This window comes from Bos mutus, chromosome 5 (assembly GCF_027580195.1).
Source record: "Bos mutus isolate GX-2022 chromosome 5, NWIPB_WYAK_1.1, whole genome shotgun sequence".
Taxonomy (NCBI): domain Eukaryota; kingdom Metazoa; phylum Chordata; class Mammalia; order Artiodactyla; family Bovidae; genus Bos; species Bos mutus.
This window is the reverse complement of record NC_091621.1, coordinates 31,328,318-31,354,060: the sequence shown is the minus strand read 5'-3', so window position 1 is coordinate 31,354,060 and position 25,743 is coordinate 31,328,318. Positions and strand designations below refer to the sequence as shown.

The 25,743-nt window shown below is 37.7% G+C and overlaps 1 protein-coding gene across 1 annotated transcript in view; it reads left to right on the top strand.

The window, feature by feature from the left end:
• The window catches only part of SLC2A13 (solute carrier family 2 member 13), a 535,506-nt gene that overhangs the window by 231,496 nt on the left and 278,267 nt on the right, over positions 1–25,743 (top strand). The window contains exon 4 of the mRNA XM_070370616.1: positions 6,730–6,838. Within this exon, the coding sequence (XP_070226717.1) occupies positions 6,730–6,838 (109 nt within the window). The remainder of the gene's footprint in view (positions 1–6,729; positions 6,839–25,743) is intronic.

Genomic DNA, 25,743 nt, shown 5'->3' with positions numbered 1-25,743 from the left:
TATTGTAGTATAGTTGATTTAAAGTATTGTGTTAGTTTCAGCTCTTCAGCAAAGTGAATCGAGTATACATATACATATGTCTACTCTTTATTAGATTCTTTTCCCATATAGGTCATTACAGAGTTTTGAGAACCTATATACAGTAGGTCCTTATTAGTTATCTGTCTTATATATGGTAGTGTACATATGTTAATCCCAATCTCCCAATTTATCCCTCCCCCTGTTTCCCCCTGGCAACCATAAGTTTGTTTTCTACATCTGTGACTCTGTTTTGTAAATAAGTTCATTTTGTAACATTTTTTTAAGGTTCTACATGTAAACAAAGTGATATGATTTTTTTATTTCTCTGTCTGACTTAGTTCATTGTGACACTCTCTAGGCCCATCCGTGTTGCTGCAGATGACATTATTTCATTCTGCTTCATGGCTTAGTAATATTCCATTGTACATATATACACCAGATCTTTTCTATGCATTCCTCTGTTGATGAACATTTAGGTTGCTTCCATGTCCTGGCTACTGTAAATAGTGCTGTAATAAACATTGGATGCATGTATCTTTTCAAATTATTATTTTCTCCAGATGACAGGATCACATGGTAGCTCTACCTCTAGTTTTTTAAGGATCCTTCATATTTTTCTCCATGTGTACCAATCTACATTCCCACCAACAGTGTAGGAGGGTTCACTTTTCTCCACATCCTCTCCAGCATTGATTGTTCATAGATTTTTTTGATGGTGGCCATTCTGACCTGTGTGAGGTTGATACCTCATGTAGTTTTTATTTGCATTTCTCTAATAATTAGTGATCTTTTCACATGTCCTTTGGCCATCTATATGTCTTCTTTGGAGAAATATGATCTTTCATCCATTTCTTGATTGGATTGTTTGTTGTTTTTAACTTTTTTTATATTGAGCTGCATGAGCTATTTGTATATTAGAGAGATTAATCCCTTGTCAGCCTTTTTGTTTGCAAATATTTTCTCCCATTATGTGGTTGTCTATTCATTTTATTTACAGTTTCTTTGCTGTGCAAAAGCTTTTAAGTTTAATTAGGCCCCATTTATCTTTTTTTATTTTCAAAATAAAATAAAGGGGATATATCAAAAAAGATCATGATGCAATTTATGTCAGAAAGTGTTCTGCCTATGTTTTATTCTAGGATTTCTGTAGTATCTAGCCTTCACTTAGGTCTTTAATCAATTTTGAGTTTATTTTTGTGTGCAGTACTAGGAAGTGTTCTAACTTTATTATTTTGCATGTAGCTATCTAATTCTCCTAGCACCTCTTAGTGAAGAAAGTGTCTTTCAGTTCAGTTCAGTTCAGTCACTCAGCCATGTCTGACTCTTTGTGACCCCATTCACTGCAGCCCGCCAGGCTTCCCTGTCCATCACCAACTCCTGGAGATTGCTCAAACTCATGTCCATCAAATTGATGATGCCGTCCAACCATCTCACTCTCTGTCATCCCCTTCTCCTGCCTTCATTCTTTCCTAGTATCAGGGTCTTCTCCAGTGAGTCAGTTCTTCACATCAGGTGGCCAAAGTATTGGAGTTTCAGCTTCAGCATCAGTCCTTCTAATGAATATACAGGACTGATTTCCTTTAGGACTAATTGGTTTGATCATGCAGTCCAAAAAGTCTCTGCTTTTTAATAAGCTGTCTAGGTTGGTCCTAGCTTTTCTTCCAAGGACCAAATGTCTTTTTTTTTCATGGCTGCAGTCACCATCTGCAGTGATTTTGGAGCCCGAGAAAATAAAGCCTGTCACTGTTTGCATTGTTTCCCATTTATTTGCCATGAAGTAATGGAACCAGATGGAATGGGAAAGACTAGAGATCACTTTAAGAAAATTAGAGATATCAAGGGAACTCTTCATGCAAAAATGGGCATAATAAAGGAAAGAAAATATATGGACCTAACAGAAGCAGAAGATATTAAGAAGAGGTGGCAAAAATACACAGAATAACTATACAAAAAAGATCTTCATGACCCAGATATTCAAGATGGTGTGATCAGTCACCTAGAACCAGACATCATGGATGGGAATTCAAGTGGGCCTTAGGAAGCATCACTACGAACAAAGCTAGTGGAGGTGATGGAATTCCAGTTGAGCTATTTCAAATCCTAAAAGACGATACTGTGAAAGCGCTGCACTCAATATGCCAGCAAATTTGGAAAACTCAGCAGTGGCCACAGGACTGGAAAAGGTCTGTTTTCATTCCAGTCCCAAAGAAAGGTAATGTCAAAGAATGCTCAAACTACTGTACAATTGCACTCCTCTCACATGCTAGCAAAGTAATGCTCAAAATTCTCCAGGCCAGGCTTCAACAATACATGAACCATGAACTTCCAGATGTTCAAGTTGGATTTAGAAAAGGCAGAGGAACCAGAGACCAAATTGCCAACATCTGCTGGATCATCAAAAACCAAGAGAGTTCCAGAAAAACATCTATCTCTGCTCTATTGACTATGCCAAAGCCTTTGACTGTGTGGATCACAATAAAATCTGGAAAATTCTTAAAGAGATGGGGATACCAGACCACCTGACCTTTCTCTTGAGAAATCTCTATGCAGGTCAGGAAGCAACAGTTAGAACTGTACATGGAACAACAGACTGGTTCCAAATAGGAAAAGGAGTACGTCAAGGCTATATATTGTCACTCTTCTTATTTAACTTATATACAGAGTACATCGTGAGAAACCCTGGGCTGGATGAAGCCCAAGCTGGAATCAAGGTTGTAGGGAGAAAGATCAATAACCTCAGATGTGCAGATGACACCACCCTTATCGCAGAAAGCAAAGAAGAACTAAAGAGCCTCTTGATTAAAGTGAAAGTGGAGAGTGAAAAAGTTGGCTTAAAACTCAAGATTCAGAAAACGAAGATCATGGCATTTGGTCCCATCACTTCATGGGAAATAGGTGGGGAAGTAGTAGAAACAGTGTCAGACATTTTTTTTTTTTGAGCTCCAAAATCACTGCAGTTGGTGACTGCAGCCATGAAATTAAAAGGCGTTTGCTCCTTGGAAGAAAAGTTATGACCAACCTTGACAGCTTATTAAAAAGGAGAGACATTACTTTGCCAACAAAAGACTGTCTATTCAAAGCTATTGTTTTTCCAGTAGTCGTGTATGGATGTGAGAGTTGGACTATAAAGAAAGCTGAGTGCTAAAGAATTAATGTCTTTAAACTGTGGTGTTGGAGAAGACTGTTGAGAGTCCCTTGGACTGCAAGGAGATCCAGTTAGCTTATCCTAAAGGAGTTCAGTCCTGGTTGTTCATTGGAAGGACTGAAACTAGAGGTTGAAGCTGAAACTCCAATACTTTGGCCACCTAATGCAAGGAGCTGACTCATTTGAAAAGACCATGATGTTGGGAAAGATTGAAGGCGGGGGGAGAAGGGGACAACAGAGGATGAGATGGTTGGATGGCATCACCGACTCAATGGACATGAGTTTGAGTACTCATGATTACTCTGAGTTTGAGAACTTTAAAGTTTGTTTTTAAAGTTCTGGGAATTGGTGATGGACGGGGAGGCCTGACGTGCTGCAGTCCTTTGGGTCGCAAAGAGTTGGAGACGAATAAGTGCCTGAAATGAAATAATTAATGAATGAATGATGGAACCGGATACTGTGATCTTTGTTTTTTGAATGTTGAATTTTAAGCCAGCATTTCATTGTCCTCTTTCACTTTCATCAAGAGGCTCTTCAGTTCCTCTTCATTTTTCTGCTATAAGGGTGGTATCATCTGCATATCTGAGGTTATTGATATTTTTCCCAGCAATCTTCATTCCAACTTGTGTTTCATCCAGCCCAGCATTTGCAATGATGTACTCTGCATATAAGTTAGATAAGCAGGGTGACAATATACAACCTTGACATACTCCTTTCCCAATTTGGAACCAGTCTGTTGTTCCATGTCTAGTTCTTGCCTCCTTTATCATAGGTCAATGGCCATAGGTGCTTGTGTTTATCTCTGGACTTTCTATTATGTTCCATTGATCTATATTTTTGATTTTGTGCCAGTACATGCTGTTTTGATTCCTGCAGCCTTCGAGTATAGTTAAAAGTCACAGAACCTGATTACTCTAGCTCTGTTTTTCAAAACCCAGATTAAAAAAAAAAAAAAAAACTGGATATAAATATGTGATGTTGTGTGATAATTTATCTCTTGTTATTTTGGCTAATAAAACTTTAATCCTAATTTGTCATCATTTTCTCTTTATTTTTCTGCCGTCCTATATCAGTATTGCTTAAACTATCAAGTCATGAAACAGGTTAATAGAGCAAATAGATACATCTATCCAAAGATTATGATAGATTTCTTGCAGAAGACTAGTTTCTCATCTATGGAGTTTCCTAAAAGCTGAAAAATGTATTTGGGTGTTGTTTGTTTTGTTCTGTTTTGTCACAACATCATAATTGTTGTCTTTAAATTTTTTTCATGGTATATAAAGTAAATTATAATATATTCCCCTTCATGGATCACTTTCTTGTCGTGGTGAAAGGGCTTGCATAACTCAGTGAAGCTTTGAGCCATGCTGTACAAGGCCACCCAAGACAGATGTGTCATAATGAAGCATTCTGACAAAACATGGTCCACTGGAGGAGGAAATGGCAACCCACTCTGTTATTCTTGCTGCAAGAAACCCTATTAACAGTACGAAAAGTCACAAATATATGACACTGGAAGATGACACTGGTGGGAAGGTGTCCAGTATGCTACTGGGGAAGGATGGAAGGCAATCACTAAATACTCCCGAAAGAATTAAGTAATGGGCCAAAGTGTAAACAGTGCTCTACTGTGGATGTGTCTGGTGGTGAAAGTAAAGTCTGATTCTGTAAAGACATCGGAGCCTGAGTGCTACAGTCCATGGGATAACAAACAATCAGCTACAACTTAGCCACTGAATAATCTTTTATATGAATTTTTTGATTTATGGAAATAGGTAGATATTTATGTGATGGTGTGCACAGTCCTTATTTTGTGGCTCATTCATAGATTTCTAAGTTTGCAGATGAGTCTGCTTTTCAGAGAACTGATCCAGATATATTTCTATATTGTCATAAAAGCTACCTATTTGAAACAACCTTCTTAAAACTTTACTTAAATATAAAACAACTTGACATTTATAATACTCTTAGCATGCTTTCTAAATGAGTATGTCCAGTCTTACCATCTAGAAACAAAATTGTTGGAAGTCAATCAAGTCTTCATGTGATTATAATTGTTCCTTTGTAGAGATGAATATCTTCACCCAGTAATGTTCAATACTAATTAATGTGCTGTCTTGACATCCTGTATGAACTTTTATTGCTGAGACAATAGCACATTCTATTCCATTTCTGTGAACTGGAATATTAGATTTCCAGAAGATTCCAAAATAGTGAAATTTTCTCAGATTTCTACCAGACTTGGTTTCAGTATCAGTATCAGTTCAGTCGCTCAGTCATGTCTGACTCTTTGTGACCCCATGAACTGCAGCACGCCAGGCCTCCCTGTCCATCACAAATTGCCGGAGTCTACCCAACCCATGTCCATTGAGTCGGTGATGCCATCCAACCATCTCATCCTCTGTCGTCCCCTTCTCCTGCCCTTAATCTTTCCCAGAATCAGGGCCTTTTCAAATGAGTCAGCTCCTCGCATTAGGTGGCAAAAGTATTGGAGTTTCAGCTTCAACATCAGTCCTTCCAATGACTTGGTTTAGGGTTTACTTAAAAAAAAAAAAAATAGCCTCCAGGAAAAATTCCTCTAATGAAGCAATTAACATCCTAGTGATCGCAGGCTATTTCTTATACAGCAGGAATACCAAAGATCCTTTTAGTCAACTCTGGCACCACAGTGACACTATACAGCATGCCTCTGTGATGTTGTAACAAGCACTTCTGGGAATAGAAGGGGCACTTTTGGTAGTTATGTCCAAATGATAGGCCTCAATTGGTTAGTTACCTTACTTAAGGCCTGGGGGTTCAGATCTAGAGCTTTTCAGAATTGGTCTAGATTCTGATATAGAGACACCATTTTGAAAGCCCATTGATATTTTTAAAGTATCATTTAAAACCACTAGGAAACTATTAAAAAATCTATAAATATCATACATATACCTATATAAAATAGATTTAAAATTTTATCTCTTTATTATCTTTTGGGTATTTTTATTAATAATAAAATTTCAGTCATTTCAGTCATAACTGAGTCTGATATCACAGTCAGATTCCTTAACTTTAGTTAAATACATTGGAATGAATTTTGTTACTTTAGTCAAATAAATTGTAATTAATTCTGTTCCTTGTTTAATTGTTTTTTAATGAATGCCATTCTTTCAGTTGATTAAAGCAATTTTTCCAGTGACTTTGTAAGTTGTCCCACATTGAGTGGATTTTAAATAGTAATTAATTGCCTGGGAAGCAGAAGAACAGAGTGGTTATTACAGCTCATAGGAATTTAAGGAAAAAGAATTTCTAACCATTACAGTTATGTAGATCTTCCCCCTAGTATCCATAAAATGTTTTAACTTGAATTCTCTGTAGTTGATTTTATAGTTTCAACTCATATATTTAGTGTTTTCAAAAATATATTATGCCCCTATTTCTGTAAAGTACACATGTTCTACTCTTAAATGCCAAGTTGTGTTGATTCCATAGAGATTTGGGGAAATTTATCCTAATGGGAATAATTACTGTGGAAGCTAAAAATAATAGATGTGTCCTTCTTTTTCCTTCTTTTTTTTAAAAAGCTGGACCTGTGATCTGCAGAATGCTGAGTTATCCCCCAACTCGCCGAGCGTTAATTGTGGGTTGTGGTCTACAAATGTTCCAACAGCTCTCAGGCATTAACACCATCATGTATGTATTTCTTTCTAACTTTTTACTGAAAAGATTGTGAGGAATTATTTTATATGAAAAAAATAGTAGGAACCTTGATGATTTGTTTTTATTAAATGTGTAGAAGTCTCCTTTGGGGAGATACTTAACTGTACAGTATTAAAAAAAAAAAACTGTATAATTTAAAAATCTTACCAAATTTTAACTAGAAGGAAGTGACTTATTTTGTTCATTGTAATTCTTGGCTTTATTTGATTTCTTACAATTTCTTTTTTATGCCATCAATTAGTTTATTTTATTCTGAGCTACTAAATGTTTCATTTTTCATAAGCTATTTCTTGATTCTCATTAAAAAGTAAACCAAAGGGTATCCCTGGCATTTATTAGAGATCAGTGGACACACAACTAGTTCATTTCCTTTTAGGGCAGTCAGTTACAATGCAGTGTGATAAGAACATTCATAGAAGTATGTTTTTTACAACTAGAGTACAGTGGACCAGGGATGGACTGGGAGCAAAGTGGGGAATATACAAAAGTTCTGCGTTTTCTAATTTTCAAAGTAACTCTCAAAGTTGTCTGTGTGTTGTGGGTGAAGCAGAGTGAATAGTGGGGGTTCTGCCATATTTCATTCATTCGATGTTAAACCCATTTTTGATGGTTGATTTTGTGCTAGATACATAGCAGTGAATACAGGAGACACGGTCCTTGGCCTTATAGAATATACAGGCTGGTGCAGGAAACAACACATTAAATAAATTCACAATTTAATACAGAATTTCAAATTGTCATAAAGAGAGCTGTGTAAGATTGCTCCAAGAGAAGACTTTTAAGATCCTAGGTGATAGAATATGGGTTATAGAAAAGCTGATTTTTGCTGAGAATCTGGTTATTGATGAAAAGCTATGTTCTCAGAAGCTTTCCCCTATACATACTGGTTAAAATTATTCATTAGAAAAACACAAATTATGTAAAATTAGATTTTACCTAGTAAACATTTGTTTTGGGGACTTTTGATTATTTTTTTAATTACTTGGGTTATAATGAATTATTCTGTGGTAGTTTCAGAAGAGTGAATTAGTTAAAATAACTAGGGCCCAAGGACCCATTAGATTAAGTTGGAATTTACTAAGAAACTCCAACTTGAATATATCTATACCCTTTGTGAATTTGACTTTAATGGTAATCCTTGTTAGATTTCTGAACTACATTTTAATATTGGTTCTCTCCTCCCCTCTAACATTTACTTTCATTTTTTCCTCACCATTATCATATCTATTAAGCTTATCTGTCAGTATAGCACCTAACATTTTTGTGTCTGGATGTGGCATACCATGACTTTTCTGAGGCACATCCACTGTCCTTAGTGTGGTAATGGTATGGAATTGTAACAAGGCTAGCATCAATCTTTCAAACAACGCAATTCAGTAATAATCCTATGTACAAATCTAGTTCATCAACGTAATTTAACATATGTCCTATTTCTGAAAAACTTTTGTTTGTTCTACCCTTTTCTAGGCATTTAAATTTGACAAGTTTAAAGCATAGAAAGTGAATTTTTGTTGTGCTTTTTTGTATTCCTATAAAACAAGGATCACAGACAGGGCCAATCTAATTGGTGGGTGAGGTGAAGCCAGTGTGTTCCTAGTTGAAATGATTGTTATATAGTCCACTTGTGATATCTAATGTAAAGTGTGCTGATTCAGGTTTTCAAATTTTAATAAACTGTTTATTTCTCCAAATTATCAGTCTTTTCACAGTAAGATCAATTGATATGACTATAAGGATCTTGATATTCCTTAAGATGTATGATAGTCATTAATGTACTATGCTTATCACAAACTCAGAGAAGGCAATGGCACCTCACTCCAGTATTCTTGCCTGGAAAATCCCATGGATGGAGGGGTCGCTGAGGGTCGGACACGACTGAGCAACTAATCTGATCTGATCTGATCTGATGCTAAGTAACTGTTGGTTTTTCATAGTATATAACTTTGGACATTCATATTTTAAGCCCATAAAACTGTAAATCAATTTCTTTAAAATAGACCGTGCTATTTTTATTATTTGGATAGAAAATGACTAATTTAGGATCCTCATATAATGTGTTTTCTTCTACTTTATCTAGTCTGTATTCATGTGTGTGCATGTATATGTTTTTCTTTTGTCATTTTTTCCCCCACTATCCTTCAGTTCAGTTCAGTTCAGTTTGGTCGCTCTGTTGTGTCCAACTCTTTGCAACCCCATGAATCGCAGCACACCAGGCCTCCCTGTCCATCACCAACTCCCGGAGTTCACTCAGACTCACGTCCATTGAGTCAGTGATGCCATCCAGCCATCTCATCCTCTGTCATCCCCTTCTCCTCCTGCCCCCAATCCCTCCCAGCATCAGAGTCTTTTCCAATGAATCAGCTCTTCATATGAGGTGGCCAAAGTACTGGACTTTCAGCTTCAGCATCATTCCTTCCAAAGAAATCCCAGGGCTGATCTTTCAGAATGGACTGGTTGGATCTCCTTGAAGTCCAAGGGACTCTCAAGAGACTTCTCCAACACCATTATCCTTAAGATACAGTAAATGCTATCAAAATTTTTGTTTCTTATAGTTTAAAATAGTCTTTAAATGCAGCTTAATAGCTTTTTATTGCCTTTACTAGAAAATATCTATTACATTTTTTCATTTTAAAATGTTATTTAATTCAGAATTCTATTTTTATGAATATTTTTATGTATATTGCTCTTTATTCTTTTTCACTTCTTCTCTTTCAAGTGGAAAATGAAGTAGGCAGTGCTCCTTTATATTTCCAACCCAAACTTAATAATCTGTAGAAGTTGAAATATTTTTTATAAAATCCATTTTCTACCCCAAGTTTGAATTCTGACTTTTACCAAGAACAGTTCATAAAAGATCATATGAAAAAATATTGAAACATAAGTCATCCTTACAATTGTATTATATAATCTTACCATGTTTAGTTTTCTCTGGTCTCCCTCATTAGGATCTTTATTTCTATATCCATGAATTAGTGTTCTATATCAGATAAAGAAATAGATTTATTTCTTAAAATATTTATTCTCTGCTATGAAAAAAAATATATATATATGTTGTGAGTGTATTCAGGTATCTTATATTTGTATAAGTCGTGTTTATATCCTAACCCATACCTTATGGTCCTCCTGTCATATAGAGCATAGGACTCCTAAGGTCTTAAAACTGTTACATACTTCAGACACTACATTTAACTTTTAGAAGAGGCAATTTTCTATTTTGACTCTAATCAATAATTTCAAACATGCTGCTGAATAGGTTATTCTCTATTCACAAGAGAGAAGAACAGAGCAAATAGTGTTCTGTTTTCCTGATATACTCCTGCTATATTATTGCACTACCTCACAGACCAATAAAATAATTTCCCATGTCAAAATAAATGGAAGAGTAGTGATCTATGAAGATTATGATGATTAATGTGAAAACAACTCAAGTAATTCTCATGTGATCTATTCTAAACTCCAGTTATAGTGTCAATAATTTTCCAATTTCTAGCTAAAAGTTTTTAATTTATTAATAAAAGGGTCATTCCCACATTATTATTACCACAACCAAAATGTGGATGAGTGAGTAATTAGGTGGTAGGAAGGGAGAAAGAGGAAAAAAAGAAAAAGAGAGAAAATAAAAGAAAGGAAACACTTGGCTACATTTGAGTTTGTTAGCATCTTGCTTCTTTTGAGGAACTTAAAATAAGCTATATTTTGATATGTCTTGATAATCATAAAATTAGTCCATCTTGGACAGGTGGAAGGTAGCAGAGTTTTACCTGGGAAAAGCAAGTGTTTAAATGGATCATTTTAAGGTTACACAGAAAATCTGCAGTAAAGAGGAGAAGGAAATCCAGAATTTTAAGCTTTTATGTCAGCTTCAGGTAAAAGGGATTATGGGTGTATAAATTTCTTTTGGACACTCTAAATAGTCTGCTATTTTTAAGCTGTTCTTCTTTTAGATTAATGCTTCCAGATTTATCTCTTCTTTCTCTTTTCTACTAACAAAGTAGGGGTGGGAAATAGGCAATTACATAGGATGGGCAGATCATTCCCACTTGCATGACTGCTTTGCTTTAATCCCGGTGGATCACTACTTCTTTGTGTTTACTAGAGATAATAGACGGCTTTGGAAAAAATGGCCTTGCAATACTAATCTTAATAGTATCATTTACTAAGCATTAATATTGGGTTGGTGCAAAACTAATTGCAGTTTTGCATTGTTGAACTTTGTTATTTTATATTGAAATATATTTGTAAATAAATGTGGTTATGTTATACACCATTTTCATGTGCATTTCTCGCTTCTTTTTTTTGGTAATGCCTTATTACTTGCTGTTTATTTTATATTTATTTTAGACTAGGGAAATGCTGTTAGGCAAAAAAGCATGTTTGAGCAATTTTCTTATTTGAGTTCAAAATGGGCCGTAAAGCAGCAGAGATAACGCACAACATCAGCAACACATTTGGCTCAGGGACTGCTTACAACTTTACAGTGCAGTGGTGGTTAACAAACAGCTAACAAATTCACAGTACAGAGGATCATTGAAGCTGATCCTCTTACAACTGCACGAGAAGTTGCTGAAGAACTCAACATCAACCATTCTATGGTCATTTGGCATTTGAAGCAAATTGGAAAGGTGAAAAAGCTCCATAAGTCAGTGGCTCATGAGCTGACCACATATCAAAAGCATCATCATTAGAGTGTTGTCTTCTCTTATTCTTCGCAATAACAATGAACCATTTCTCAATTGGATTGTGATGAGTGATTAAAAGTGAGTTTTATATGACAACTAGCAACAACTAGCTCAGTGATTGGACTGAGAAGAAGCTCCAAAGCACTTCCCAAAGCCAAACTTGCACAAAAAGGTCATAGTCACTGTTTGATGGTCTGCTACAAGTATGATCCACTACAGCTTTCTGAATCCTAACGAAACCATTACATCTGAGAAAGTATGCTGAGCAAATTGATGAGATGCCCCGAAAACTGCAACATCTGGAGCCGGCGTTGGTCAACAGAACGGGCCCAGTTCTTCTCCATGACAATGCCTGACTGCATATCATACAACCAATGCTTCAAAAATTGAGTGAATTAGGCCACAAAGTTTTGCCTCATCTGCCATATTCTCCTGACCTCTTGCCAACTGACTATGACTTCTTCAAGCATCTTGACAATTTTTGCAGGGAAATCACTTCCACATCCAGCAATAGGCAGAAAATGCTTTCCAAGAGTTTGTCAAATCCCAAAGCATGAGTTTTTATGCTACAGAAGTAGACAGATTTATTTCTCATTTGCAAAAATGCGTTGATTGTAATGGTTAATACTTTGTTTAATAAAAATGTTTTTGAGTCTAGTTATAATGATTTAAAGTTCACTGTCCAAAACCAGAATTATGTTTACACCAACCTAATACCTGGTACTACTAGCATGTAAAATAAGTATTATCAGAAAAGGAAAAATAGGACAACACTTTTAGCCTCTTCAGTAATATAATTATTTATTGTCATGGTAAAAACAAACATGTTTACTATTTTTTATATATAACACTATAAAAATTTTCATAGACGTGACCTCTCTTGTTCTTTATAAATATCCTAGTGAGTCATCAAGGCAGTTCTTCTGTTTATTCTCAAACTAAGGAAGCAAAAGCTTAATGAGTTAAAGTGACTTGTCCACTGTAACACAAGTTTTAGAGCTGAGGGTTGTTGTTGTTCAATTGCTAAGTTGTGTCTGACTCTTTCTGACCCCATGGACTGCAGCAAGCCAGGCCACCCTATTCCTCACTATCTCTCAGAGTATGCCAAAGTTCATGTTCATTGAATTGGTGATGCTATCCAACCATCTAATCCTCTGCAACCCTCTTCTCCTTTTGCCTTCAATCTTTCCCAGCATCAGGGTCTTTTCCAGTGAGTCAGCTGTTCACATCAGGTGGCCAAAGTACTGAAGCTTCAGCATCACTCCTTCCAGTGAGTATTCAGAGTTGATTTTCTTTAGAATTGACTGGTTTGATCTCCTTGCTGACCAAGGGACTCTCAAGACTCTCCAGCACCACCATTTGAAAACATCAATTCTTTGGTGCTCAGCTTTCTTTATGATCCAAATCTCACATCTCTACATGACTACTGGAAAAACCATGGATTTTAACAATACAGACCTTTGTGATGTCTCTGCTTTTTAAAATGCTGTCTAGGTTTGTCATAGCCTTCCTTCCAGGGAGGAAGCGTCTTCTAATTTCATGGTTGCAGTCACCATCTGCAGTGATTTTGGGGACCAAGAAGAGAAAATCTGTCACTACTTCCACTTTTTCCCCTTGATGTGAAGTGATGGGATAGCATGCCATGATCTTCACTTTTTGAATGTTGAGTTTTAAGCCAGCTTTTTCACTCTTCTCTTTCACCCTCATCAAAGGGCTATTCAGTTCCTATTCACTTTTTGCCATTATGGTGGTATCATCTGCATATCTGACATTGATATTTCTACTGGCAGTCTTGATTCCAGCTTGTAACTCATCCAGCCCAGCATTTTGCATGATGAACTCTGTTGCTGCTGCTGCTGCTACTGCTAAGTCGCTTCAGTCGTGTCCGACTCTGTGCGATCCCATAAACGGCAGCCCACCAGGCTTCCCCATCCCTGGGATTCTCCAGGCAAGAACACTGGAGTGGCTTGCCATTTCCTTCTCCAGTGCATGAAAATGAAAAGTGGAAGTGAAGTTGCTCAGTCGTGTCCGAGTCTAGCGACCCCATGGACTGCAGCCTACCAGGCTCCTTCATTCATGGGATTTTCCAGGCAAAAGTACTGGAGTGGGGTGCCATTGCCTTCTCCAGATGAACTCTGCATATAAGTTAAATAAACAGAGTGACAGTATACAACCTCATCGTACTCCTTTCCCAATTTTGAACCAGTCAGTTGTTCCATGTAAGGTCCTAACTGTTGCTTCTTGACCCACATACATCTTTCTCAGGAGACAGATAAAATAGTCTGATATTACCATCTCTAAGAATTTTCCACAGTCGGTTGTGATCTACATAGTCAAAGACTTTAGCATAGTCAATGAAGCAGAAGTAAACGTATTCCTGAAATTCCCTTGCTTTCTCTGTGATCAAGTGAACGTCAGCAATTTGATCCCTGGTTTCTCTGCCTTTTCTAAACTCAGCTTGTACATCTGAAAGTTCTCAATTCAAGACGCTGAATTGAGCTTCTACTGAATAGGCTTCTACTGCTGAAGCCTAGCTGGAAGGGTGTTGAACATAACCTTACTAGCATGGGGAATGAGCACAGTTGTGTGGTAGTTTGAACATTCTTGAACACTGCCCTTCTTTGGGATTGGGGTGAAAACTGACTGACGGTAGAACCTGATTTTCTGACTCTGGGTCATCTGGGCTACCCTTTACTGATAGAACACCTTAAGTGCCTGGGGCTGTCATTTTAAAACTTGTCTGGGAGTGATATGTAAACAAACCAAAGTTAGTGAAATTCAGTATCACCCAAGGATAAAAGTCCAAAATGACTATGAGCTAATAAAGTTGCATCCATCTCAAGAGTTATAAAATGCATCAGACTAAACTGCTAGTACCCAGTTGAGGCCTTTGCTTTATATGCTGATCTAGAGTTCCTGGACAGGCCAGCCTAATGGTATTATACTTCTTAATCATATTTAATAATTTAATTCTATAAGTGCAATAGTTTTGAATTTGTTCCATTATCATATTTTATCCCCAACAAAGTCTCCTAGTGTGAAAAATGACCATGCAATCAGGAAACATAGTACAAAAAGCAAGCCAGCTGGTGGTAAATATAGAGAAAAATAAAGTTGACAGGAAATAAGAAAAGAATAAGGATTTGCTCTCTCACATTGTAAGTCTGAACCAAATGGGATGTTTTACTCTCTCTGAAGTTCTCAGCAGGTAGTATGAATGGAACAAAATGCTAACATTAATGTGAGCCTTCTCTTCTCTTGCCTCCTCAGTAGGGCTCATAATATAATCCAAAAAGCCTTTGAAATGTAATATGCATGTCTCATTGGAATGTCTCAAGATGAGTATATTGTAGTCATTTGTGTTCATTGGATGAAAGCTATTGAATGGTTGAGAAAAAAGTTTCATGTTTCACTCTTGATTAATGACTTTAGTGTTCTGGGAAGAATATTGATCCAGGAATCAGGATAATTTGCTTCAAGATCTATCTCTACCAAATTTGGGCGTGCCTGTTAATTCCCTTCCTTCTGATTACCAATAAAGTGAAGTGCCATGCTGTGCTAAATCTCTTCAGTCTTGTGTGACTCTTTGCCACCTTATAGACTATAGCCCACCAGGCTCCTCTGTCCATGGGATTCTCCAAGCAAGAATAGTGAAGTCTCCTGCATTGGCAGGCAGGTTCTTTACCACTACCTAGGAAGTCCATAAAGTGAAGTAGATGGACTTTAATGTACATTTGAATGAGGAAAAATGGAGTTTCAAGTGAAAGTGGAAGGTCAAAATTTGTGTTTGAAATACTTTAAACCTTTCTTGGATGAAAAGTTGTCAGGAGATTTTAGTCTCAAAAATGTAAGCAATAAAATGTGAGCTTCATAAGAAATTTTATGAGAATATATTTTCTTGAATATGATAATCTTTTGTTTGCTTTGTGTATTCACAGATAATTTTGTCCTGTAACAAGAATCTTAAAACTATATCTGCTCAAGTATTCATTCATTTATTTTTCAACCATCATTTACTGTATTGTTAATAGAGTTTCAGATACAAGTCTATATTCTTCCTAAGCAGATAGACCAAATAATTATAATGCATTATTATAAAAGGACAAATTAATATGCTATATGACCAATGAAAAATGAGTGACTTAATTCTATCTGGGAAATGAGGGCACATATAAACAGTTCTTGTTATTTAAATGTTTTTCCTTATCTGGAGTCATTTTAGGGGCAGAAACATGGTACTTCAAATATTAACACCACCTACTGTGTTAGATCTGAATTTAAATTGAAACTCACTACTCGGATGTAAACTCTACAAGCTTCTTAACTTCTCAGAGCCTCAGTGACCTGAAAATCAAGAATAATACCTCCTGTGGTTCTTGTGGTGTTTAAATGAGATATCCTATATGGCTCAGGCCCAAGGGAGGGACTGAGATCATGTTAATTTCCCTTCTGCTCCCTGTGTATAGCAGCTTAGAAATGCAAGATCATTTGTGAAAAGCAGAGGCATTGCATAGTTAACTTGTCCTCTTTGGCCCAAACCCATCCATCAGTCCAACATTTGAAGCATCCTCTGTAAATACAAAATTGTTATCATACCCCCCCCTTTTTTTGATAATTGTTTCTAATTTTCAAAATATAGGAAAAGTGAAAAATAGTATTTTTTTTTCTAACTAATAAATGTGACAGGATTGTTATCTGCTTCAGTGTTAGATACATTCTTTTCCTCTTATGGTTTAGTCAGGGAGAAAAGACCTCAGTGATGTTTTTAAAGTTAACTTTTATTGGAGTATAGTTGCTTTACAATGTTGTGTTAGTTTCTACCATACAGCAAAATAAATCAGCTATATGTATACATATATCCACTCGTTTTTGGATTCCCGTCCGATTTAGGTCACCACAGAGCACTGAGTAGAGTTTCCAGTGCTATACAGTAGATCTAGTTTTCTTCTTTATACATAGTAGTGTATATATGTCAATCCCAATTCATCCAACCTCCCCCTTACGTCTTTGGTAACCATAAGTTTGTTCTCTACATCTGTTATTCTATTTCTGCTTTGCAAATAAGTTCATTTCAATCATTTTTCTAGATTCCACGTATAAGCGAACCAGAAAAGACCTCAGTTAAGTTCAGTCGCTCAATCATGTCCGACTCTTTGCGACCCCATGAATCACAGCACGCCAGGCCTCCCTGTCCATCACCAACTCCCGGAGTTCACTCAGAGTCACATCCATCGAGTCAGTGATGCCATCCAGCCATCTCATCCTCTGTCGTCCCCTTCTCCTCCTGCCCCCAATCCCTCCCAGCATCAGGGTCTTTTCCAATGAGTCAACTCTTCCTCAGTGACCTTTAAACAATAAGAACAAACAATGCCTCCTTAGGAAGTGTAGGAGCTGTGACTAAGTATACCCTGAGTGGCACGATTTGTGGTTTACATCAAAAGACAGTCAAATCCTTTCTGCATGTTTCCTAAGTCAGGTATGAATTTAAAATTTTGTAATAATTAATGGAAATTTATTACCCCCCCGCGACCAGTTTGTAAAATACCCTAAGATTTGGGTTCCCTAGGACGTCTTTGGTGATATGATGATATAGTTTCCTTGACTGACCTTTCTGTCACTCATATGTCTTGCTGAAAGGTAAGCAGAAGAAATAGAGATGCTGTCAATGAATTGAAATACTAGCACGAAATCCAGGGGTATGCTCTAGGAAATAGGCCTGCTCTGTCCCTAAAGTAGAACCTTGCTCCCCAAATCATATGTGAGTTTGAGAGTAACCAGTCCAGTTAGTTCCAGGTGCGTGTGTGCTAAGTCACTTCAGCTGTATCCGACTCTGTAAGACCCTGTGGACTGCAGCCTGGCATTCTCCTCTGTCCATGGATTCTCCAGGCAAGAATACTGGAGTGGGTTGCCATGTCCTCCTCCAGGGATCCTCCCGAACCAGGGAGCAAACCTGTGCCTTTTACATCTACCTGCATTGTCAGGCAGGTTCTCTACCATGAGCACCACCTACAAAATTGTAGAAATGTTCATTCTTTAAACAAATAAGGGGAAGGCACTCCTCCAGGGACTAGACATGCAGAACATAATGTAGCCCACCCCCAGGGAACCTTAGTCTTTTCCTCTCATCTTTAAAAAGATGTAGTGCCACCTGTCTTGAAAGGTTGTTTTGAGGATGAAATGAGGTAAGGAAATGTCTGCCTCACAGAAGGTCCTCAGATGTTGGGGAGTTTGGTTCTCCTCTTCCCATACTCGCATTTGTTATCCTCTCAATAATTCAGCTATCTGGGCTGTCCTCACTTGGTCAGCATTCTTCTTAAGAAATTTCCCTTATTGGCATAGCACAGCATTTCACCTTGAGTCTCCTTCATGACTTTTTCTACTCAGTTTACACTTTAATGCTAGTGCTCCCCAGGCCTTGGCTTATAACTCTGCTGGGAGATTTTGTTACCTTCCATAGTTTCAGTGACCATCTACCTGTTAGAGATGGCCTAGCATACATTTCCAGATCAGAACTGCTCTGAGATGCATAGTCATATCCAACTGCTGGGCATTTCTATTTAGATATCCTATTCTCACCAACCTCTACATGCACAAGACTGACTCCCAATTGTTTCTCACCAATTCTACCCTTCTTCCTCTTGTGAAGGATTTGACCAGTGGGAACCCAGGACTGTGGCTGGGGAACCAAGACGTCCAAATTCAACTAGTTGCAATTCCCTTCACTTTTACTCCCTTATCATCTGTTACTGAGCTTCCCAGGTGGCTCAGTGGTAAAGAATCTGCCTGCCAAAGGAGGAGCCACAGGAGATGCAGTTTTGATATTTGGGTCAGGAAGATCCCCTGGAGGAGGAAATGGCAACCCACTCCAGTGTTTCCACCTAGAGAATCCCATGGACAAAAGAGCCTGGAGGGCTACAGTCCATGGAATTGCAAAGAGTCACATACGGCTGAGTGAACACAAACACAACATCTCTTATATTCTTCCTATTATCTTCATTTTCATTATCTGTCCAAGTTTAGGCCATGCTTTAGTTAGAGTTCATTGTATTTGCAAGTAACAATTTACTCAAACCTAACTTTACAAAAACAAGAGTGATTTGCAATAAGGGCACAGGGTTGAAGTCTAGAAATAAAGCTGAACCTGCCAAGGGGCTTGTGAAAAAAATTAATCAATGTCAATCTAAGAAAGAAGTGGAAAATTTTATTTGAGCAAACCTGAAAATAACCTAAAGACAGTCTCAGAATGTTGAGAAGTGTTTTTAAGAGGCAAAGAGGGAGGGCAGTGTACATATGATTTTCCCTTAAAGAAAATATGAAGAGGGTCACACATATGAAGAGGGTATGTGTGACCAAGCACACATCTCTTGTAGAAGGTTGTTGTTAGTCACTAGAAATAGACATCTAAGGTAATGGTTTTAGTGTTTTCATAGGTATGGGAAGACAAAAGAATCAGGTTCATAAAAATTTCTCTTGAAAATATCTGTCTATCTGAGGAACAGTGCTGTCAGTTTTGCCTTATCTTGATCTTTACCCGGAATTCCTTTCAGGCTATATCGTTGATCAGCAACTGCAGTGATTCATGACTTGGTTCTTATAGAACTGGATGGTTGGTAGCGTTCTTTATTGTACAATCCCGTCCCTTTCTATCTTAATTTTTTTTTTTTTTTGGTCTTAATTTTGTCCAGGGTGTGGGAGACATTTCATGACCAACTTGTTTCATAGCATTAGGTATGCTCATGCCCAGATCAGGCAGGGATTTCCTTCATAGGCCACTCAATGTGCTATTACTGGACTAGGCTCTGTTAACAGTAACCAGAAGCCTCTGGACCACCATAACACCTAATCTGTTATGGTCCAGGAAATGGTTCCCTCTCATTGCTTCTTCCCATACCTACAGTTACACTATTATAGCCATTGATCTTATAGAACTATTTATTTGATCAGTGGTTTCAAATCACCTAATCATGAATAATTTTATCTGAGGTTCCATCATACATTTGGTAATAAAGGAACCAACAACCTTATAAAATAGAAAGAATATAAGTAATATAGGTGGTAGGTTATAAGTAGGTAGTTAATCTAAGAACTTCTATTAGGTTTGACTCAGTATATTCCCAGGTTGTTTGATCAGTCTATTTTGCATCAATTACTATCTTTAAGGGAAATGATAAATAAGCATTGGATATACATAAAGTTCACCAAAGATGTCTACACCTACAAGGCAAATAGTGGGTCATTAAGACCACTTACAGGGTTGAGAAAGCAATATTATCTTCTAAGGAGCTACACTGCTGATGCCAGAAGGAGAAAAATTGATGTATATGGTTCAGTAGGTATTTTTCCTGTTGGGGAGATCTGGTTAAGGCATAATGCAGTTGCACACTAGAAGGAACAATGGAGGCCAAAATGGGCAGAGGAAAATATTACATTTTTTTATGTCTTGCCTTAAAATATGAGTTTTTATTTCATCAGAGCTAAGAGCAGAAACTGGAGAGTCATGTGCTCAGCCTCTGTGATCATGTGACATTGTGGTTTTGTTTTTTCTGGCTGTATGCATTCTTTTCCTTCTTTCTCTTTGAGATCTTTCTGTGGTTTTTCTCATCTGTGATCACACTCTGCCCCCATAACCTTGGATGTACTTCTAAATTCAAGCATCTACAAAAGATTAACTAGAATTGTACCAATTCCTAATTTCTTCTTACAGCCTTTGTTTTAAAGTCTGTTTTGTCTGATATGAGTATTGTTAGCTTCCCTGGTGGCTCAGAGAGTAAAGCATCTGCCTGCAATGTGGGAGACCTGGGTTTGATCCCTGAGTCAGGAAGATCCCCTGGAGAAGGAAATGGCAACCCACTCCAGTACTCTTGCCTGGAAAATCCCATGGACGGAGAAACCTGGTGTAGGCTAAGGTCCATGGGGTCGCAAAGAGTCGAACATGACTCCACTTTCACTTTCATTCCATCTTTCTCATGATTTACATTTGTGTGAAGTATGTGCTCCGGTCCTCTTACTTTCAGTCTGTAAATGTCCATAGGTCTGTGGTGGGTCTCTTGTAGACAGCATATATATATATATATATATATATATATATATATATATATATATATATATATCTTGTACCCATCCAGCCAGTCTACATCTTTTGGTTGGTGCATTTAATCCATTTACATTTAAGGTAATTATTGATATGTATGATCCTATTACCATTTTGTTAATTGTTTAGGGTTTATTTTTTGTAGATCTTTTTCCTTCTCTTGTGTTTCCTGCCCAGACAAGTTCCTTTAGCATTTGTTGTAAAGCTGGTTTAGTGATGCTAAATTCTCTGAATTTTGCATATGTGGAAAGCTTTTGATTTCTCCATTAAAATCTGAATGAGAGTTTTGTTGGGTAGAGTATTCTTGGTTGTAGTTTCTTGCCTTTTATCACTTGGAATATATCATGACATTCCCTTCTGGCTTATAGAGTTTCTGTTGAGAAATCAACAGATAATCTTCCAGGATTTCCCTTGTATGTTATTTTTCTTTTTTCCCTTGTTGCTTTTAATATTTTATGGTTGTCTTTAATTTTTCTCATTTTGGTTACTATGTGTCTTGGTGTGTTCCTCCTTGGGTTTATCCTGCCTGGGACTCTTTATGCTTTCTGGACTTTGCTGACTTTCTCCTTTCCCATGATGGGGAAGTTTTCAGCTTTTGTCTCTCCAAATATTTTCTCAGGTCCTTTCTCTCTTCTCCTTCTGGCACCCCTTTAATGCAAATGTCAGAGTTTTGATGTTGTCCCAGAGGTCTCTTAGGCAGTCTTCATTTCCTTTCATTCTTTTTTCTGTTTTCTGTTCTGCAACAATGATTTCTACCGTTCTGTCTTTCAGATCACTCATCTATTCTTCTGCCTCAGTTATTCTGTTATTGATTCCTTGTAATGTATTGTTCATCTCTGTTTGTTTGTTCTTTAGTTCTTCTAGATCTTTGGTAAGCATTTCTTTCATCTTCTCCATTCTTTTTCCAAGATCCTGGATCATCTTCACTACCATTATTCTGAATTCTTTTTCTGGAAGATTGCCTATCTCTTCTTCATTTAGTTGTTTTTCTGGGGATTTGTCTTGTTCATTCATCTGAGACATAACTCTATTTCTTTTCATTTTGATTATTTTTCTGTAGTTGTTTTATTAGTTCTGGAGGCTGCTTGGATTGTAATTCTAGTTTCTTCTGTCTACCCTTTGGTGGATGAGGAGAAGAGGCTTGTGCAGGCTTCCTGATGGGAGGAACTGGCTGTGGGGAAAACTGGGTCTTGCTCTGGTGGGCAGGGCTGTGCTCAGTAAAACTTTAATCCAGTTGTCTACTGATGGGTTTGCCTGTGCTCCCTTCTGTTTAGTTGTTTGGCCTGAGATGACTCAGTCCTGAAGTCTGTAGTCTCTATGCTAGGGCTAATGGCAAACTCCAAGAGGACTTAGGCCAAGATGCGTCTCCCAAGACTGCTGCTGCCAGGGCCCCATCCCTGCAGTGGGCCACTGCCAACCCATGCCTCTGCAAGAGACCCTCAGACTCTCATGCGTAGGTCTGGCTCGTTCTCCTGTGGGGTCACTGTTCCTTTCCCCTGGGTTTTGGTATGCACATAGTTTTGTTTGTGCCCTTCAATAGTGGAATCTCTGTTTCTCCCAGTCCTGTGGAAGTCCTGTAATCAAGCCCTACTAACCTTCAATGTCAAATTCCCTGGAGATTCCCAGTCTCTTTGCCAGATCCCCAGGCTACAGAGCCTGATGTGGAGTCTAGAACCTTCACAACAGTGGGAGAACTTCTTTGATATTATTGTTCTTCAGTTTGTGGGTCCCCCACCCAGTAGGTATAGGATTTGATTTTATCATTATTCAGTCCCTCCTACTGTCTTGTTGCACCTTCTCCTTTGTCCTTGGATGAGGGATATCTTTTTTATGGTGGGTTCCAGTGTTCTCCTGTTGGTGGTTGTATAACAACTAGTTGCAAATTTTGGTGCTCTCACAGGGGAAGATAAGCACAGGTCCTTCTATTCCACTATCTTGAACCAGTCCCCTGAAAAATTTTAGTCCTTTAATCACATAGGTGGCTCCCAAATTCCTAATTCCTAAGAGAGAAAATCAAAGTGAACCTCCTTTTGTGAGGGAGGGTGTGAGGCCAAGATGACAGGGCAACACCAGGAGATGTGCAGAGAATTTTTCAGCCTTAAATTTCACCTCCAACAGTTTATCCTTCTTATCTCTGTGAAGTTTCTGAAATAAAGTCAAGTCTTATCCATCTTGACTTAAAATTATTTAATGACAACCACAGCATTCAGCAGATCGGAAAGTCTAGAACCATTTGTGGCATTACTTTTGTCCATCTCTTTCCTGCCCTGTTTCAGACCAATTCTCCCATGCTCTGCCTCCTGCTCTGTGCAACATTCTCTGCTTCTGATGAGTAACCAAAGCCTCAGGGCTTTTAGGTCTTTTTATACAGTTCATGAGGTTTGTGGCAAATATACTGGGTTAGTTTGCCATTCCATCCTCCAGTGGATCACATTTTGTCATACCTCTTCACTATGACCTGTCCGTCTTGGGTGGCCCTACACGGCATGATTCATAACTTCATCGAGTTACTCAGCCCCTTCACCACAACAAGGCAGTGATCCATGAAGGGGATCAGAAGGGATGAGGCGTCAGAGGATGAGATGGCTGGATGGCATCACCGATGGAGTAGTTATGAACTTGGGCAAACTCTGGGAGATGGTGAAGGATGGGGGACCTGGCATGCTGCAGTCCATGGGGTCACGAAAAGTTGGACACAACGGGGCAATTGAACAACAGCAGGGCCTATGCATATCATTCTCCCACTCTGACTAGGTATCTGTCATAATAGTATTGTGCTTTGTTTGTGCTTCATTTAACATTTCTGCTTTTTAAAACTTCAGACTTATTTTTTTCCCTAGAAAGATTATACAAATAATAAAATTACCCCCCTCAAAGTACTTACCCAGAGTAAGCCAGCTATATTTTCGTTTCTACTGACTTTTGTTTTCTGTTCATCACCAGGGTCATAGTACGGTGTTATACTGGATTTGGCTTTGTCTGTGTGAGTGTCTTCCTTAACTAGTTTGCAGTTATGACCTCAGGAAAACAAAAACCATGGCATTCAAGATTTGAAAATAGGATTTTTCGAAACCACTGCCAAGTGAATTCTTTTCTTTAGAATTAGTGACAAGCTACAATGACATTTTTAATAACTTTTAATATTAGCTGTATACTCAGTTTGGGTTTAGTTTAGTTTAGTTTGGGTTTAGTTTAGTTTAGTTTGGGTTTCAACATTGAAGGTCCATGACAAAAATTCTAAAGACAGATCTCTTGGTTCCTTCTTTCTCAGGCAACTGGAGAGCTAAGGTAGTGACTTCTGTCCACGTTTGTGATAGTACTTCCTGTGACTGATAGAATTGCAGAATTTCAAATGTTATTAAGCTGCTAGATGCAGAGACAAATAGTCTAATGACATGTTATTCTTGGCAGGAAGAAAAATGAACAGTGTTCCCTGCTGGAACATCTTCATTTATTTTGATAAGATTATTTTTATTGGGTAGATTAAAATATACAAAACTAAATATAAGGTGCTCCTGTTTCCATTTCAATAAAAACACATAGTACCAGAAAATAGAAAATGTATAAAGTATATGATTTTAACTTTAGTTTACTGCATTGAATTAACAGTCTTCTCTTCAATTCTTCTGATGATCTTCAGCTTCCTTAAGGTTCTCCCCTCAGTCTCTTATCATAATTTTGTTTGAGAAATTTAATCTGTATTTTAGCTTATTTGCAAGGACTAAGTTTAGCCCTGAGACATATTTTCTTTGAAAAATGCAAAATTTTTGCCATTGTCAAATTTCACACTGAAGTCTTGATTTCAAGGGATTGCATTGTCTCTTGGAGCCTTTGCATTGCATCTGGTCTCCCATAATCCCTGCTACTTTCCTTGGCTGGGCACAGTCAAGATGGTTGAGGTTGTGTCACCTGCCCTAAGGAATCCACATTCAATTAAAATTCTGCTTAGAACTTTCCCCATGTATGTCCTGTATGACATACAGATTGCAGATAATCAGATATCTCATATTTTAGGAATAGAGATAGAGTCAAATCATTACAGAAAAGCTGTGGACATTTTTAAGATGTTCAGTTTCATATTTTACTTTTAAGACTTTTATTCACTTAAAAAAATATTTTTTTGAGGCTAAGTGGATGAGATTACCATTTGTCAACACTTTGAAAGTGAAAGTCACAGTCGTGTCCAACTCTTTGTGATCCCATGGACTATAGCCTGCCAGGCTCCTGTGTCCATGGAATTCTCCAGGCAAAAGTACTGGAGTGGGTTGCCATGTCCTTACAATCACTTTTATCAACTGAAAGAGAGGGTGTGCTGTAACTGACTTTGGAATCAGACAGATCTGTCTAATAATGTTGTTAGAATTAAATGAGGTGGCATATTAAATGTACTCTAACTAACATAGTCACTCATTATGTACTGCACTATTATTTTATTTGGCATCAGACAGACTTGGAGTCAAATTTTACTATGTTTCCTAATCAGTTATACTACTTTGAATGACTTACATAGCCACTCTAAGTCTCAGCTTTCTTACTTGCAAATGAGATATAATCTGCCTCCCAGGGTGGTTGTGTTTTCTCTCATCCTAACCCATCTCAGTGACTGGTGCTCCCACATATCTGGTTGCTCAGGCCCCAAACCCAGGAGTCATTGTTGATATGATTTTCTTTTCCTTTTACTCCCCAATCCAGTTCTCCAGTAAGTCTTAGCCCCAAAACCATGATTTTCAAGCTGTGCAGAGGACATAAGAAACTCTTTACGAGGGAGCTGAGGGATATTTAAGTATGTGAGGGAAACACAACATGCTCAGACTACCCCTATTAAGTAGTTTAACTTTAATAAACAGAGCTATTAGGTATTTGTTTTGGCTTCGAGGTGCTGAAAAAAATTACTCATATACAAAGGGCTCCTTGAAGCCAAGAAGTTAGGGACATTTAGCTCTGTGGTGTAGTGCATATCCTTTTCCTGTCTTCATCTCCGTTACTACCAGCCACACTAGCCTCTATCATCTGGTTTGTTGTAATCATCAGTCTCCTCACTGGTCTTCCTGTTTCCAGGTTTACCTTCCATAAACCATTCTTTTTTCTTTTTTTCCTCAAACTCTCTT